General features: G+C 37.7%; 1 protein-coding gene across 6 annotated transcripts in view; it reads left to right on the forward strand.

The window, feature by feature from the left end:
* The window catches only part of LOC140574749 (structural maintenance of chromosomes protein 6), a 65,395-nt gene extending 49,876 nt beyond the window's left edge, over positions 1-15,519 (forward strand). Inside the window, exons 20-26 of one of the 6 annotated variants that reach the window (XM_072694689.1) lie at positions 528-665; positions 1,199-1,344; positions 4,304-4,429; positions 11,003-11,108; positions 11,982-12,134; positions 12,374-12,471; positions 14,634-15,519. In XM_072694689.1, the coding sequence (XP_072550790.1) occupies positions 528-665; positions 1,199-1,344; positions 4,304-4,429; positions 11,003-11,108; positions 11,982-12,134; positions 12,374-12,471; positions 14,634-14,739 (873 nt within the window). In that variant the 3' untranslated portion in view covers positions 14,740-15,519. Of the gene's footprint in view, positions 1-527; positions 666-1,198; positions 1,345-4,303; positions 4,430-10,985; positions 11,109-11,981; positions 12,135-12,373; positions 12,472-14,633 lie in introns of those variants that run through there. The other 5 variants (XM_072694687.1, XM_072694688.1, XM_072694690.1 and 2 more) reach the window with 5 other exon arrangements.
* The last annotated feature ends 3,174 nt before the right edge of the window (positions 15,520-18,693 follow it).

The raw sequence follows: 18,693 nt of genomic DNA on the forward strand, positions 1-18,693 counted from the left end.
TTAAAAGGCATTTTGGAACTTTCAACACTACTGGTCAAATTATCAAGTGGATGTATTGGTTGGTGTGGCGCAACAGGTAACACCACAAACCCGCCAGTGAGCTACCACACCATGTGGGAGACTGGGGTTTGATTCTCAGTCTGGGTGACTATGCTGCGCTACACCAATAAGAGTCCTTGGGCAAGACTCCTAACACTACACTGGCCCTCCTCTGTAATATGAGTACCCTTTGTAAGTCGCTCTGAATAAGAGCGTCAGCTAAATGCCATGAATGAATGTAAATGTATGTATATGCAATTTGGATCTGGTATGTACATGTTGTCCCTGTCCCAAAAATCTTTTTTCCCTATTAAAATGCATGCTGTATATTCATTCTATGTCAGAAAATGAACAACAGAACATTATTGCCATGACATTCATGTATATGATGTGTGTATGTAAACAACCAACCAGAACTGTACAGGATTGTAGCAGTATCTTGTCAGTTACTGTCTGCTCTGTCTGCTTTTTTTGGACTATGTGTGCAGGAGGAGTTGAGTAAAAGTGACCAAGAGGTAGAGAAGAGCAAGCACCATAAGAAACATTATGAGGAGAAGCGTAAAACACACATTAACAACATACAAGCACAGATGAGCATACTGGAGGATAAGGAACACAAATTAAAGGTATAACATGATCATGGAATATGTGTATGTTTCTGTTTCTATAATGCCTATAAAGCTGTGCCATTGCTGTGGGAATAGGAGAAGGTAGCTGAAAGCATATTGTATTTCAATATTCAATGGCATAAAATTGTTACTTTATACACCTTGCAACTAACATTTACAGTATTGTCTCTATCTTTTATTAATCACTATTTATGTAAAGCTGCTTTGTGACATCAGTTGTAAAAAGCGCTATACAAATAAATCTGACTTGACTTGACTACTATATGTTAACTTTTATATTTTTCAGTTACTCAGATTGTGATGTTAATAAATGAGATTTATTTGCTACTAATCAAAAACAAGTACCTGATAAAATGGCAGCTGTATGTATGTATCCTTAAAGTTTTTTGTAATGTACAGCAAAACGGTCAACTAGTGTGTGATTTTAGATTTTCATTTCTTTTCGGGCACCAAAAAAAAGTACTGTGTCCCCTTTGAATAACCCTTTTAATGCATTGGGTTTGTTTTATTACTTTGCTTTTGTCCAACAGGCTTCTGCGGAAAAAGCTTCAGAAATATGCCCAGAGCGAATAGATATAAGAAGAACAGCTAAAAATCTTGACAGCGACATCAGCCATTTAAAACTTAAAATTACCACACAGCAAAACCAGCATGGTGATAGAGACACTATAATCAGGTATGCACACAATGCCATAATTACAATGACAATATTGCTTTCTATAGACCTATTCTGAATCAGATGTTATATTTTTATACTTAATGTTTTTCTGCAACAAGTCCATTAGTGTAGACGCGTTCTGTAAATATTTAACTTTTTTAAATGAAAAACTAGGGGTGCAACAACAAATCACTTTTTTTTGTCCAGTTCAGATTTCTTTACAGCCATATTGGTGGCACTGCATTTTACAATACATGACTCACAAGGGAGACCAATCCTCTAGTCACAACTATTTATAAATTCTTGATAAAAGGTACGAAACCACCTATGCTGTTGAACTGCTCAGGTGTGCAACATATTCATAATCATATAATAATAATCATGGTGTAGAATAACTTAATATAATCATGGCAGTGATTGTAAGAGTAAGAAGTATTGATGGTTACTAGTAGTAATATTAATAGTGGCACTAGCAGTGGTACTAGCTTTTGTGCTTCCTGTAGAGATGAACTTCTCATTTTGGCAATGTTTTTAGATGTAGAAAGGCTGTCCTATTAATATTAGCTAAATGTTGCTCAAATGATAGATCTGAATCAAATATGACGCCAAGATTTTTAGATGCTGGACCAGGAATAATGGAAAAATCAAAGTCTAACATTAAGTCTGAGTTTTTGGACCTAAAAGGAGAACATCGGTTTTGTTACTGTTGAGAGGAAGGAAGTTGTGACATCCAGAGTTTTATATCCTTTTGCACAGTCCTCAGTTTACTTTTAATCTTTTATAGTCAGGTTTGGCTGATAGAGCTGTGTGTCATCTGCATAACAATTCAAATTAACATCATGTCTGCTTAACTAAGCCCAGTGGTAACATGTATAATGTAAATAATAACGATACTAAAATATAGCCGCTTCAGGAACTCCATAGCATTCGGTTAGATTTGAACCACGATAGGGCTGTTCCTGTGGTTCCTACCATGTTCTCAGATTTTTCTAGTAGAAAAGTGTGATCTATTTATTAAAGGCTGCACTGAGGTTGAGTAGGGCTAATAAAGATACGTAGCCTTGATCAGAGGCAAGAAGGAGATCGTTTCCGTGTTTCCGTGCTATGATAAGGATCTGAATTTCTTATACTTGGGTATAAGCAGTTGTTGGACCACAGCTTTTTCGAATATCTTGGATATTAGATGTTAAGTTTGAGATGGGTCTGTAGACAATACACTAGGATCAAGATTAGTTTTTTTTTTTGTTTTATGACTGCTAATTTAAGGGTTTTGGGTACATGCCCTAAGCTAAGGGATGAGTTTACTACTGTTAAAAGAGGTCTGATTATGATTGGGAGTATGTTTTTTTTAGTATTTTTGAGGAATTTGAGTCAAGTGTACAGTTTTTACAATTTGCTGAGGAAATATTTTTTTCTAGTCCTGGCTGTGGAAGTGGGTAGAAGGCGTCCAGCCTTTGTTCTACAACTGTTTTGTTCTAAAACAGCTACACCAGGTGACTGCCATGTTTGATTTAATAAGGAGGGTTGGATTTGTTGTCTAAGGTTTTCTATTTTATTATTAAAATAGTCCATAAACACATTACTGGTTAAAAAAGCTGGAATCTGGGATTGAGTATCTGCCTTTTTTTTTTTCTTTTTTTTTTTTGTAAATTTAGAAATCTCACTAAAATGTATCAAAAAGAATGTTTTTATTATTCTCAATCAGCGAGCCAAATACACTGAGTGAGCTTTAATGAGTGCCTTTTTATATTCACTAAGGCTGTCCTTCCAGGTAGAGTAAAACACCTAGTTTGGTCGCCCGCCATTTCCGCTCTAGTTTCTACACTGTTTGTTTTAGCGTACGAGTTTGATCACTGTACCACATGCTTTTTTTGCCTTGTCATTTTAAGTACAAATGTTAAGGTCAAAAAGGTTCAGAAACCGAATCACCACCAAGGCACAGGTGATTGCATGAATTAAAACTGCTGGAACACTGGTTGTAGCATTCCAGCAGAAGCTTATTGATGGCTATCAAAAGTTTCTTGTCAAGGTGAAACTGGTTAAAGGGTGGTTTAACCAGTTGATTTCAGTGGAGTGGAGTTGATCTCAGAATCCCCAAGCAGAGTAGGGGTAGGACAGCAGTCATGTAATTACATTATGTAATTTTTCAACTTCAAAAAAAAGCACAGATGTTTCGTCTCACAAGCTCAGCATGTTTTTTGGAAAATGGCCCTGTACAGGTCAAACTAAACAGAAAATCCTAACAAAAGACTTGAAAGTTGAAAGCAAATGTTCAAAATGATCATTCAGAAAAACAACAACTCAAAAGAACTGTCATTAAAAAACAAGTTAAGGACACTTTCTGGTCAAATTATCAAGTGGATGTATTGGTTGGTGTGGCGCAACAGGTAACACCACAAACCTGCCAGTGAGCTACCACACCATGTGGGAGACTGGGGTTTGATTCTCAGTCTGGGTGACTATGCTGCGCTACACCAATAAGAGTCCTTGGGCAAGACTCCTAACACTACACTGGCCCTCCTCTGTAATATGAGTACCCTTTGTAAGTCGCTCTGAATAAGAGCGTCAGCTAAATGCCATGAATGAATGTAAATGTATGTATATGCAATTTGGATCTGGTATGTACATGTTGTCCCTGTCCCAAAATTGTCCTGCAGATTCTTTTTTCCCTATTAAAATGCATGCTGTATATTCATTCTATGTCAGAAAATGAACAACAGAACATTATTGCCATGACATTCATGTATATGATGTGTGTACGTAAACAACCAACCAGAACTGTACAGGATTGTAGAGTAATAATAGATTGTATATGTTCAACAGATAAAATAACGTAGGAAAGCAAGATTAAAAGTAGTTTAAACTGGTAACAGGCCCTCAATATATCTGAATTAAAATACTAATGAGTATTTAGTGTTCTAAGGTTATTGTGACTGTTTCAACATGGCTGAATTTTGTCAATTTGATAAACACGCAGGGAGTATCAGGAGGCCTTTGAGAGCTACAACAGCATTGCACAGCAAGTAAAGAGTCTAAAACTCTTCATCTGTCTACTGAGCAAGATCATGAACACGCGACATACTGTTTACACTGAAATGAGGAGGTAAGCACTCTATCTCTTTTGCCATTACTGTTTGTAATTTTAAGCATTAACCCTCAAAATGAGTACTAAATATATTTCTCTGACAAACTAATATGTTGGCACATTATTTACTGAGAAAAATATCTTGGGTAGAAGATTGTGTATTACCACAGACTTTTGTATTGTTTAGCTGTAGTTTTACTGATTTCCCCAAGCTATTTTTGGCACATACAATCTCATAGCTTGTACTTGACAAAAAAAAGTCCATCCTGGCTCCTGCCATTAAGGAGTGTACTTCATCAATTATTTTAGTCTTATTGGTCAGTTGATTAAAAACTGATGAGGGAGAAAGAGACTGCATGTAATGTGCACATATACGGTCTTGTGGAAAAAAATTAGGACGCACCATTAAATATTTAGTTCTTTATTAAGAAATATGCATATCAATATTAAATTTTCTTTAATTTTCAACAGTATCTGTAGATAAAGATGTCACCTTTGCAAAACCAATAGAAAAAGACATTTCTTATTCAAAAAACGGGGTGCTGATTTTATGGTCTTATTACCCTAAATGTAAATGTGTGATGTTTAAGGGGTGTTTTGCATGCACAACATGTTATAAATCACCCACAGCATTTTAATACGACCATGTTGTAAAGTCGCTTGTTTCCTGTGCACAATTAAATGGTAATTTATTAAAGAATATAAACAAATGGTAGCAAAGTGGTTGCTAAATGACAGCAAAACAGCTGTTACCCTGCATGTGACTTCTGTACTTCTGTACATCTACTAGGTTTTGGAATGATGCAAAAACTTGTAGAGATGGATTTGTGGAGATTTTAAGTGCTCAGTTTACGTTTGTGTTTTGATACACAAAAACACAAACAGGTTTGTGTTTTTGATGTATCAAAGGTCTGTGATCGATTTAGTTTCCGAATTACGAAAACGAAAGAACAAATTTCACTGAACTGATCAAACGGATGTGAGCAGATGTTACACCTACTAATAGGTGAATGTAAGGCCTACTTGAAATCCCTCAGCCACAACATCCTAACTACAGTGTGTCCAGTGTCCCCAAGGGCGCTTCATAACATAGAGCATGTTTTATGTGGCCAAGTAAAATGTATAATTAGATGTGCTGGATTATCTTGTATAGCGCCCCTAGTGGCCAATCTTTGAGACTTCACTACCTAATCGAGTATGCTTGAATTGATATACCATTTCATCCTACTTGGTGATTGTTTAGCCTGTCAAATCGTACTTGAATTGGATTAGTTTAGGGTGACCAGAATCACTGATGTCGAGTTCTGTGTGTCTTTCTGTCTCCCATTATTGAATAGGCTCTAGATGCAGCATGTAAAATTTCAGCTTGATTGGATGTATGGTTTCTGTAAGTTATGTTGCTTTGGCCCTGCCCCCTTTTGACACATGTCTGCCAAATTTGATATCACCCCAGAATCATGTTCTGAACAAGTCCAAACTTGCAGAAATCTGGCAAATTCCGAGAGACAAATTTGAAAAAGTAGGTTTTTAACATTATCCCAAATAGCTAGAAAACAAAGCACCTGCTGTACCTCACTGCATAATTTGGTATGTCTGGGTCATGAGTTTTTGCTCCTCATTTCATTTCAAGAAAAATAAAAATCAACAAAAACAATAGGGTCCAAGTACGTAGTGGCAATCCGCAGGTTCAAGCATGAACCAGCACAATGACACCTGAGGCAGTTTTTGAATACTAGGCCTACAAAATGATTTAGAACTTGTCAAAAGGTGTCCTTATGTTCTGATTATTGATCAGTACCCGTCAACCAAGACTCTCGCCACGTTTTGCTCAGATTGACCTTTTGACTTTTGCACAATAAGCTGCAGTTCTTAATAAAAAAAAAAAAACGTCCATACTGAAACATGCAATTACAGAGTTGTTCAGGATCCTTGAACTAAATCATATGCCACCAAAAGTGCATCTAAACACTGCATAATAGGTTCGTTACTTGTTTTTTTCAAAAGGCCAAATATGCAATCCTAATTAGACTACAATGCAGCACAAGATAAAATTGCCAAGTCTGTAAGGATTGATTGGCACAGAGAATCCATGTTGAGCAAAGAATTATTATAAAATTATAAATATTATAAAATTATCTACACACGTGGACAAAATTGTTAGTACCCCTCGGTTGATGAAAGAAAAACCCACAATGGTCACAGAAATAACTTGAATCTGACAAAAGTAAAAATAAATAAAAATTCAATGAAAATGAACAAATGAAAATCCGACATTGACTTTGAACCATGCTTCAACAGAATTATTTAAAAAAGTAAACTCATTTACAGGCCTGGACAAAATGATGGTACCCCTGAAAATAATGTGACCAAAGGGACATGTTAAATCAAGGTGTGTCCACTAATTAGCATCACAGGTGTCTACAATCTTGTAATCAGTCAGTGGGCCTATATCTAGGGCTACAGGTAGTCACTGCTGTTTGGTGACATGGTGTGTACCACACTCAACATCAGAGGAAGAAAAGGAAAGAGTTGTCTCAAGAGATTAGAAAGAAAAGTATAGACAAGCATGTTAAAGGTAAAGGTTATAAGATCATCTCCAAGCAGCTTGATGTTCCTGTGACTACAGTTGCACATATACTTCAGAAATGTAAGATCCATGGGACTGTAGCCAACCTCCTTGGATGTGGCCGCAGGAGGAAGATTGATGACAAATCAAAGAGATGGATAATACGAATGATAACAAAAGAGCGCAGAAAAACTTCTAAAGAGATTAAAGGTGAACTTCAAGCTCAATGAACATCAGTGTCAGATTGCACCATCCGTCCTTGTTTGAGCCAAAGTGGACTTCATGGGAGACGAACACCATTGTTGAAAACAAATAATAAAAAAGCCAGACTGGAACTACATGTTGACAAGCCCCAATGCTTCTGGGAAAATGTCCTATGGACAGATGAGACAAAAATTGAGCTTTTTGCCAAGGCACATCAGCTCTATGTTCACAGACAGAAAAATGAAGCATATCAAGTCCCTACTGTGAAACATGGAGGAACATGTTCTGGGGCTGCTTTGCTGCATCTGGCACAGGATGTCTTGAATCTGTGCAGGGTACAATGAAATCTCAAGACTATCAAGGGATTCTAGAGAGAAATGTGCTGCCCATTGTCAGAAAGCTTGGTCTTAGTCGCAGGTCATGGGTCTTGCAACAGGATAATGGCCCAAAACGCACAGCTAAAAACACCCAAAATGGCTAAGAGAAAAACATTGGACTATTCTGAAGTGGCCTTTTTTGAGCCCTATGAATCCTATTGAGCATCTTTGGAAGGAGCTGAAACATGCCATCTGGAAAAGGCACCCCTCAAACCTGAGATAACTGGAGCAGTTTGCTCATGAGGAGTGGGCCAAAATACCTGCTGAGAGGTGCAGAAGTTTCATGGACAGTTACAGGAATCGTTTGATTGCAGTGATTGCCTCAGAAGGTTGTGCAACAAAATATTAAGTTAAGGGTACCATCATTTCTGTCCAGGTCTGTTTCATGAGTTTATTTTTAAAAATTCTGTTGAAGCATGGTTGAAAAGCAATGTCTGACTTTTATTGGTTAATTGTCATAGCATTTTTATTTATTATTACTTTTGTCAGATTCCAGTTATTTCTGTGACCATTGTGGGTTTTTCTTTCATTAACCGAGGGGTACCAACAATTTTGTCCACGTGTGTACCTGTACAGTCTATTGTGTGAACCAGGATCAAACTTGAGGCAATTGGACAAAAATCCATTTTTAAACAATTAACGATTATGAATAAACTAAGCACTTTTTTAAAACAAACTTTTGTTTACAATTGTATTTGTATAGTGCTTTTTACAACTGCCGTTGTCACAGAGCAGTTTTACAGAATCAGTGGGCCCGGACATATATGAATACTAATTTTCAAACTTGTTTACTGATGAGTGCCATGCAACCATGGAGTAGTGGATGGTTGGTGGATGGCCAAAATGTCCCAACAAGGCTGCGGTGGAAGTCATGTTTTGACATGTTTTGAAGTTATGTTTTGGGCCGTAATCATGGGGAGAGAGCTGACCATTTCTGACAGACCACTTTCTTCCATGGTACAAAAATAAGAACCATGCCTTCTGTAGCAAAGTCATCTTCATGACAATGCACCATCTCATGCTGCAAAGAATACCTCGGTCATTGACTGCTATAAGCATAAAAGGAGAGAAACTCATGGTGTGGCCACTATCCTCCCCTGATCGTAAAAGAGATTCAAAGAAAAGAAATTCAAGCAGAAGTTCAATGGATGCAAGTATTGTGAATGTGATATGTGATATATAAAGAAGTCCTATGTTAACATGTAACTTGGTCTGTTTAGATGTTTTAATACTGACTGTCATTTGCATCTACCATTTAGGAACATTTTAATATTAAAATTATATTTATTCATTTGGGTGGGTGGGTGGCAGCTGGTTTGACGCAGGTACAGGAGACCCCAGTGGATGGAATAGTGGATAGTTGGTGAATGGCCACCATGTTCCATGTGCCAAGTCTCAAGGTGGGAAATGGGTGGAGCAATAGAAACTAGAAGATAAAAAATCAGTTGACACAGATGTGCAAGTGCACACACAGCTTGTCTAGTCCCTGTAGAGAACTGCTGCCAATAGAATAGGGCTCTCTGGACAATGGAATGGAATGGAATGATGCCTAAATGCCTAGTAATATTTATTAGCTATATGTTCGTCAAATGATAGATCTTAATCAATTTTGACACCAAGATTTTTAGATGCTGAACCCAAAATAACGGAAAAATCAGCCAAATTTGACATTGTTTATTTTTTGACAGCTTTATTTCTTGCAGCTTTTAGACCCAAAAGGAAAACCTCTATATTATTAATCATTCAATGTGGCAGGGGCAGGAACTCCGGAACTAGAGGCAGCTACTCAGAAGGGTAATTCTGGGGTGCAGGAATGTGAGGGCTCTCTGGACCAGATGAGCATGAACCTATTGAAATGATGCCTAATGCCAGTTGTGGGCCAGAGGCGTATAAAGCCCCTCTGTATTGAGCTGTGGAAGAGTGAAACTCTGTTCTCTGGAATGATGGTGCGCCATCCAATACTTTTGAAAGGAGTTGGAGAGATGGGGGTAGATGATGAATGTTAATATTCAGTGAGTCTTACTGGTTGTGTGTGTCACTTGTGGTAACATTGTCTTTCTCTTGTTTTTTGTGTGCATTCCTGTTTATTTTTGTGTGTTTGTGTGTGTGTGTTTATGTGTATTGGGTTCTCCTCAAACAGGGGATTTGGCTACAGAAATGTTAGGAGAGAGATTCTGCAGATGAGTATGTTGGACACTTTGCAATTTTGAAATTCATTGCATCTGCCCAGGTGGATTGAGTGATATGTAGATACCTTGTGGGTTTTTTTTCTTTTCCTTTTTTTTTTTTTTTTTTTTTTAAATAATTATGTACTTACATACTTCACATGATGTTTTGAGACCAGTTTTGATAGGGCATAGATTGGAGGACTGGTTTAAAATGTGTTTTTTTTTTTAAAACAATTACTTACATTTGCAGAGTTGTCATACTCACTATGGTGTCAACTTTGTGTTTATCACCTGAACGGTATGAGACATTTACTTTTTTTTTGTATTTTAACATGTGAGCAGCGACCCACACTGGCCGATACCGGTCACAGAGTATCGGGAATAGAGTTCCCTACCAGATGTGTATTACATTTCATGTTGATTGCCGTCAAGTACCTGCTGAATTCTGATTGCCCAATGTCAGCCATGGTGTTTTCCCTAATATGACCTAATAGGAGAGCCTAATATGCATGTGTATTTTTCAATATAAGCTCCAGCCATGTTTCTGGGAGGGACCAATTGTTCAAATTCAGTTCAGACATTGGTGTGGAGTGTGTGGAACAGAGTTGGGTGTACAAACCTTTGTGGGATGCCAAAATATTGTCTGTCCAAAAGCTCCTCCAAGCATAGACAGGAGACACACAGACTAGAGAGCAGTGCAGAGAAAGGGTGCCGTGCATGCTGTTTCAGCTTGTGTGTGGGAGAGTGACATCAGTGAGACCTGGTGAGTGTGTGATGTGGAGTGTGCAGAGTATGGTGTGGGGTGTGCACTGTGTATGCTTTGAAGTGTGGAATGTGGTTTTCCTAATGGTTGCGATAGTGTTGCTAAGTGGTTGCTATGGTATCCCAGGTTGTTGCTGTGGTGATGCTAGTTGATTGCTGTTTAGTGGTTGGTAGGTGGTTTCTCTGGAAATAAAATTATTTTTAGCATATTTATTAGCATATGTATTAGAGATATTCTTGTGTTTCTTGTGTTTATATCCATTGCGCATTTTGCCTTGGAACTACAAAGATTAGTGGCTGAAACAGGACTGAAGGTGCACCAATTAACAGTATCAACAGCTCTACATACAAATGAGTGACATAATGTAAGAGACGAAGTGCCAGGCTTTGCAATGCATTGTGTGGCATAAACCTTATACTTCCTAATCCTCCAGTGATGTACTGGGCTAAATCATTTCAGATTTAGTAAGTTTGTTTTTGTATGTTTATGTTTTTAGTTGTTTTGTATTTACAGGTATCTTTCTGTGCGATGTAAATACTATTTTGACTCCATGTTGTCCCAGAGAGGATACACAGGAACAATGACCTTTAACCACAAGAAAGAGGCCCTCTCAATTTCAGTAAGTTACACTCAAATTAACATCTAACAAGTCAGAATATGAATCTTTTTATTTTTTGGTGAGTGTTTTATGTTTGTTTTGTGTACAATGTTAGACATTACCCAATAGTTTTTTTTGGCTTTCAATTGCATTTGATTGTCAATCATGGTTCCACAATAGGCAGCCAGTTATCATAATGCAGACTGCAAAATTCAAACTGTTGGTTTGCTACCAACACATACACATGTACATTAGTGACTACCCAAAAATAAAAACATAAGCACTGCGGTGTTGCCAACAACTGACAAGCTAACCCTGTGTTGATAAATTGATGATAAATTGTGCATCATATTGTGCTGTCTGTGCTTTTCTAGATTTTGTCAGAAAGGTTAGCATCAGAGCTTGAGTCTAGACTAAGAAGATGCTCTAGCTCATACTAAATATTTCTCATTGGTTATTCAAGGCCTTCTTTAGATCATAATACATCTCATTGTGACATTCATCATTTGTGTGGGTTACTGATTTATCTCAGTAATAAGAATCAACATAACATTGTCTCGGTAGCTCAACAGCCTGAGCTAGCCGTTAACAGCCTGAGTTCTCTGACCTCAACCACATTGTAAACTTGTGAGCTGAACTGGAAAAAAAAGCTCACAAGGCAGAGCCAGAAATATTCAGAAGGATCTGAAGAGATTTTAGACAAAGAAAAGTTTTGATTTCCCAGTCTCATGCAGCATTCCAGAAAAGCCATAAAGTTGTATCCCCCAATTAAATCTGTAGGTTACTATTTGTTACTGCCTTTTTCTTTCTGTAACACTCTTTTTATTGTATCTCTCTCTCTCTCTCTCTTTCTCTTTCTTTCCTTCTTTCTTTCTTTCTTTCTTTTTCTGTTAGGTGCAGCCAGGAGAGGGTGATAAGGCCAATCTCAGTGACATGCGCTCTTTGTCTGGAGGGGAACGATCATTTTCCACTGTCTGTTTTGTTTTGTCTCTATGGGCTATAGCTGAAGCTCCATTTCGCTGCCTGGATGAATTTGATGTGTACATGGTAAAGCACATCAGACAATGTGTTGTGTTCACAAAAAAAAAAGTTAGAATAACTTTTACAATGTCTAGAAGTCCTTCATCTGAATTTGTCCCCTTTTGAGGTACAATGCAATTAATGGAAATGTGGATTTTACTTCAAAGTATTAGTGTAAATTAGTAGTGTAGTAAAATGTGAAATGATTGCAGAGTGAATAAAAGCATAGGTTATGTGACTTCACTTACGTTTTTAATGTCCCTCAGGACATGGTGAACCGCCGGATTTCCATGGACATGATGTTAAAGATTGCGGCTAGCCAGCGCTACAGACAGTTTATTTTCCTCACTCCACAGAGCATGAGGTAACCTGCTTGTGTTGGTTGGTCTAATGGGTTGAGAGAACAAGCATTCCTATGCAGTGTTCCCCATATATTTATTTATTTATTTATTTATTAATTATTATTTAGGGGCCGCTGAATGTCTAGAATGTCTAGTAGTAGACCCTGCAGAGCATCAAAGACATGGGGAACAAGTGAAATGTTGGACAGAATATTTATTTTACATACAGTGAATACACTATTTATATATAGATTGTTTGTTCTTTTTTCCCCCAAGAAATATAGATATACAAGAAATACTGGGCCAAAGAATAGTTTACATGTATTTCTATAGAAATGTCTAACTGTTAATAGTTCCTCAAAGCAATATTCCTTTGGACTGCCAAAAAACAGAAAATAACTTGGGTTAGCAAATAAATTTTTAAAGTTTATTTTAGCAAAATACTACACACTGTACTAATTACATTATATACCCAGAACTCTTATTGTACAATAGACAACCGTTTATTAATTTGAAAACAGTACATACATGATAAATGAGTTTTAAGACTAAGCATAAACAAGGCTAATATGACTTAAGTACACTACTGGAGAACTCAGCATCTATGTTTACCCAAGCGAGCCACAACAAGCACGTGTTACAACGAGTTATAAGTTATTTGGTTAATAAATTTGGCTGCATCCATGAATAATATTACTTCCGTGAAACTGTAAAAGGCAAAGACTCTTTAAAGCAATTTTAATGGATTTAAAAAGTCTAGTTCTCAGGTTCATTCAGTATAGGTGGCTGTCAAGCTTTGGTTGTGTCTGGATTCCATATAGCTTTTCAGTAACGTCTTAGCTTAATCATTTGGCTAACACAACAGACATGTGAGATTATGAAGTAAAATCAGGAGTATATATAATCATTATTAATCCAAGAGGACAAAGTCAGGTAAAAGCTGAGAACACAACAGTATTAAGAGAGAATGCAAATAAATTACCAGAAATGCAGCATTTTAAAAACACTGCATTAACTGAAACCAAATAAAAGAAAAAATAAACTGAGGGTATTGGGGGTTTTGGTATACAACCATATATGAACAACAACTCTTGTCTTGTCTTTTCAAAATAAAAATAAGCTCTGTCCTCTTTTAGCATACCAGCACACCAGGTCAGGAAAGTTATCCAGTTATAAATGCTTAGTCCTATACTAATGCCGGTTATCAATAAAATGCTGGAATATAACACGATACCTAAGACACGACAGCCTGCCTATTAAAAAAGACCCATTAGAATGTTAATCATACTGCACTTACATGCACTTATGGTGCATATTAAATGTTGTGGAATATTTAAATAGGTCTAACACTCCTACAGTTATTATCATTGGACTCTGAAAAGGCACTCAACAGGCTTGAATAGAGCATTTTAGTTGTGCTGATATATGTTACGTTGGCACTGTGCATAATGGCCAAACATCTTTGTCTTCGTCTTGTCTGTCCAAAAACATTGTTTTAGAAGTTGTGTGATTTGTTCAGTAGCAGCTTAGCACATTTAGGGTGTGCTGCCATGTTCTTTTTCTTTTTATTTTTTTAAAGAAAGAAGAGGCTGGCTCAGTGGTCCAAAGCGCTACCGCTATGGCTCGGGGATCAAAAGTTTGAATAGGGATACACAGGAGGAAAAAACTGACACTAACAAAAGCAGTGTGCTTGCTAATGGTAGAAATGTATAACACTCCCTAGTTACAGTAGTTTTCTCAGATTTAAGACATAAATCCAGCTGGGAACTCTCAGTGAATTCTAATTTAATTCTAATATCTAAAAAAAACTCTTATCTTTCGGACAGCTGTTTTAAGTTTAAACTCTGATCTCTCCTGCTGTTCTGTTTCTAAATGTATATACAGTATCTTCGGGCCGAAATGACAATGGCAACTGTGTCTCAAAATGCAATAACTTTGCCTTAGCCTGCATTACACCATCTCCCACTTCAGCAGCTTGGTGTATGGGAGTAGTGATATTAGATATTATTTTTACCTTTCTGTTCAGTAGGTTGTAGTAACATAAATGTCACATAAATGCTCCTTTCAGAAAGTATTATTTTTCTAATGTAGTTTTACGATTTATAGTGCAAACCTGTGATAGGTTGGCCATAATCAAGTTCCTTGGGATTTATTATTCAGCGCTTTCTTTCTCTTTGTTTTTCAGTTCTCTTCCGATAAATAATCTGACCCGTATCCTACGTTTAAATGACCCAGATCGCAGCCAGTCCATTCTGACATTTGGTCCAAGGAGCCTAGAAGTGCCAGAGTGACACTGGACTGGAAATTGACTATATAACTATGAACCTGACTGGATCCGATTAAGGAAGACCTTTGTCTCATCTGTGTAACACCAGCTCTTCAATAGTTGTAGAGTAAAAACTAAAAGCTTGTTTTATATGACTGTTTTTCTTTACATATAGAAAAAAAGTTTAGGTCTTTTTCTGGTACACTGTGTTAAAGTTTTATATCTTGGAAGCAGAGGGAAAAAAAAGTTGATCAAAAACCTTTGAAAGAATTTATTGTTTTATATATTTTTGCATCTTAGGAATCTAATCTTTTCTGTACTTAGTGTTCCATGTCTGGAATGTAAAACCAAATGGGTACCCTCTGAACATTTTTTTTGTTTTAATTGTTTATTGATAATTGCCAGTGTCTCATATATTCAAAATATGTTTTGTTTTAACTGTTGAATTAAGTAGAACGTTTGTCCTATGGATAGCATTTGATAGTACCTACTCAAAGACCAGCAGTAGTGATATGACAAATGTATTCACACAGAAAAATGTATAAATAAAAAATAAAATGCCACAGTAGACCTTTTCACATGCAAATAAAGAAATTGATTTCAGAACATTTGGCTGTGACCAAAGCACAATTATAGTAATGCAGAAGAGATAAAATCACTCCTATTTTCCTCTGTCGCAGGGCAGTGCAAATGTCTCTACTATTTTTTACTCTCACCAAGCATTGCAGCTGTTCCCTGAGAGATGATTTGTTAATGTTGTTTTCTGTACCTCTGTTGTGATTACCTGTCTGTCTGTGGTCTTTTCTTCACAGCAAATTACCTAAAGAATTATTTGTATTTACAAACTAAAGACTTGTGGGTTAGTTGTTAGTTCAGATGTTGTTAAACCTCCACTCTACTTCCAACTTAAGTGAACTAGCCAGATTACAAGGTGCAGCAAAGTGCAGACAATGCTAACATTGTTGAGCTGATTTTGACAAAGCCATTTAATAGTCTTCCTTATTAGGAGAAGTATAAGTTAGAATTAAACAGCAGGGCAGATTAACACCTAAGATTGATTTGCTGCATAAAGTAGGAAAAGATAAGTCTTTACAACTCTCCTGGTATGACAGAGTTAGCTGGCTGACTAGAAGTGCTGTGACAAGGGTCAGGGTTGAAAATGCGATTAATGGAGGTGCTCGCATTCAAGTGGTAAAACTAAACAGAGCCTTCCTAAACTGCCTTATTGATGTGACTTCTTTGCTTGGCCGGCAGAAGCTATCATTTAGGGGGCATGATGAGAGTAGAGAATCATCCAACAAGGGGAATTCACAGAAATATGATCTAAATATGACTCTGTCCTGGCCACACTACAATTACAGTCATCAGTGGTGTTTTCTGTTATTTCTCAAATGACATGCCAGTGAGTGTTTTCTGGTATGAAATCAAAATGACCTGAACTCTTCTCTTGCAGCCATTGTTTCTGATGAAATTCAGGCTGTTCCCTTTTTTTTGGGATGGCAGATGGATGTACTCTAAACACAAATAACACCATCAGTCAATATATTTACAATGTTTTAGAGCAAGATAGTTAGCTAAGTAGGTGTGAGTGTGAGAGAGAAGATGAGAGAAAGTTTGGGTGTATGCAGTAAATAGAGTATGTGCGTGCTAAACAAAATGGAAGAGAGTATGCGCGCGCGTGCGTGCACGCGATAGTTTCCATGCGTTTCGCAGTTGCACGCAATGACGTGATCAGATTCGCGGAGATTCACTCTTCCGTGAACAATAAAATAAGAACACAGATTTTTCATGTTTAACCATGGCGGTCGCCACTATATGTGTATTAAAAAAAATACTTCAGTAAGGCTGAATGGTAAAGAAAATGTTTGTTAAAACTGTTTCTACGTTTAGTTTTAGTAAACTATGAACGAATGTAGCTGTATTTCAAGTGTTCGTGTAATTGTGAAAGAGAAAGAGAGATTGCATGCCAAGAGAAAGTTTATGTCGCTGTGCTCACAGATCAGAATTTGCAGGGTCTAACAAGAGTTAGTCAAGTCAAGTCAAGTCAAATTTATTTGTATAGCGCTTTTTACAACTGTTGTCGTCACAAAGCAGCTTTACATAATTATTACTTAATAAAGAACAGAGACAGAGAAGAAAGAAGAAATAACATGAAGCGTCAAAGACCCCCGTGAGCAAGCCAACGGCGACAGTGGCAAGGAAAAACTCCCTCAGAGCTGGAGGAAGAAACCTTGGGAGGAACCAAGACTCACAAGGGGGACCCATCCTCCTCTGGCCAGACTGTTTTAAACATTAATGATAAAAATTACCAAACCAGGTACAACAGAAAGTTAATAGTTGTGATATTAATAGTGTCAGACAGGCACGAGTCCATCTAGGTTTCAGCACGGCCACCAAACAGGCAGCAGCGGCTGGCGGGTGAGCCATGGGTGGTGGTGGTGGGTTGGGGGGGGGGGGGGGGGGACCCGCTGGCTGGACTGGTAGGTGGCAGCTGGTTAGATGCAGGTAGAGGGGACCTCAGCGGGCAATCTTCCTGCAGATCGGGCTGGGTGGCCATTTACTCGGGGAAGGTAAAGAGAGAGAAGTTAGTTCTAAGAGGAATTTTATGGAGTGCAGAGAATGTTGATCATCAGCATCTGGGTATGTCTGATGACTCCGGCAGGTCTGATTATCACAGCATAATTAAAAGGAGAGAGCCAGAAGGTAACACGGACACGGGCGTACCCTGAGAACACCAGCATCTATCTGCTCCACCGTCAACAAACCTGAGTGATCGCGTGTAAGCAGCGAGACGACAGCTCCAGCATCTCAGAGTACTACAATTCCCTGGGTCCGCGAACCCCTGGACCTGCAGCCCTTATCTAAGAAACATTAATTACCAAAAGCTAAACTAAACATATAAGTTTTCAGTTTAGATTTAAAGATTGAGACTGTGTCTGAGTCCCGAACATTATCTGGAAGGTTATTCCAGAGCTGGGGGGCTTTATAGGAAAAGGCTCTTCCCCCTGCTGAGGTTTTCTGAATTTTGGGAACGCGTAAGAGGCCAGCACCCTGAGATCTAAGTAGTCTTGATGGTTCGTAATATACTATAAGATCCTGCAGGTACTCAGGAGCGAGGCCATGTAGGGCTTTATATGTTAATAAAAGAATTTTGTATTCAATACGGAATTTAACTGGGAGCCAATGAAGTGCTGATAGAACTGGACTGATATGGTCAAATTTTCTAGTTTTAGTAAGGACCCTGGCTGCAGCATTTTGCACCAGCTGAAGTTTATTGAGGTTCCTGCTGGAACAACCTGACAGTAATGCATTACAGTAATCTAGCCTTGAGGTAATAAAAGCATGTACTAGCTTTTCTGCGTCTTGTAGTGATAAGGAGTTTCTTAGTTTGGAGATGTTCCTAAGCTGCATAAAGGCTGTTCTACTAATATTAGCTATATGTTGCTCAAATGATAAATCTGAGTCGAATGTGACGCCAAGATTTTTAGCTGCTAAACCAGGAATGATGGGAGAATCTGCCAAGTCTAACATTAAGTCTGATAGTTTATTTCTAGAGTCTTTTGGACCTAAAAGGAGAACTTCGGTTTTGTCACTGTTAAGGAGAAGGAAGTTATGTGACATCCAGAGTTTTATATCCTTTACACAGTCCTCCATTTTCTGTAATCTAAATTTATCGTCAGGTTTGGCTGATATATAGAGCTGTGTGTCATCTGCATAGAAGTGGAAATTAACGCCATGTCTGCTTATAACTGAGCCCAGTGGTAACATGTATAATGTAAATAATAGTGGTCCTAAAATTGAGCCTTGCGGAACTCCATATCTTACTTCTGCGTAGTTTGAAGATAAATCGTTTATCTTTACAAATTGGAAGATTTGTAAAGATAAACGATATGATTGGAACCATGATAGGGCTGTCCCTGTGATTCCAACCATTTTCTCTAATCTTTCTAGTAATATAGAATGATCTATTGTATCAAAG

This window comes from Salminus brasiliensis, chromosome 13 (assembly GCF_030463535.1).
Source record: "Salminus brasiliensis chromosome 13, fSalBra1.hap2, whole genome shotgun sequence".
NCBI lineage: Eukaryota > Metazoa > Chordata > Actinopteri > Characiformes > Bryconidae > Salminus > Salminus brasiliensis.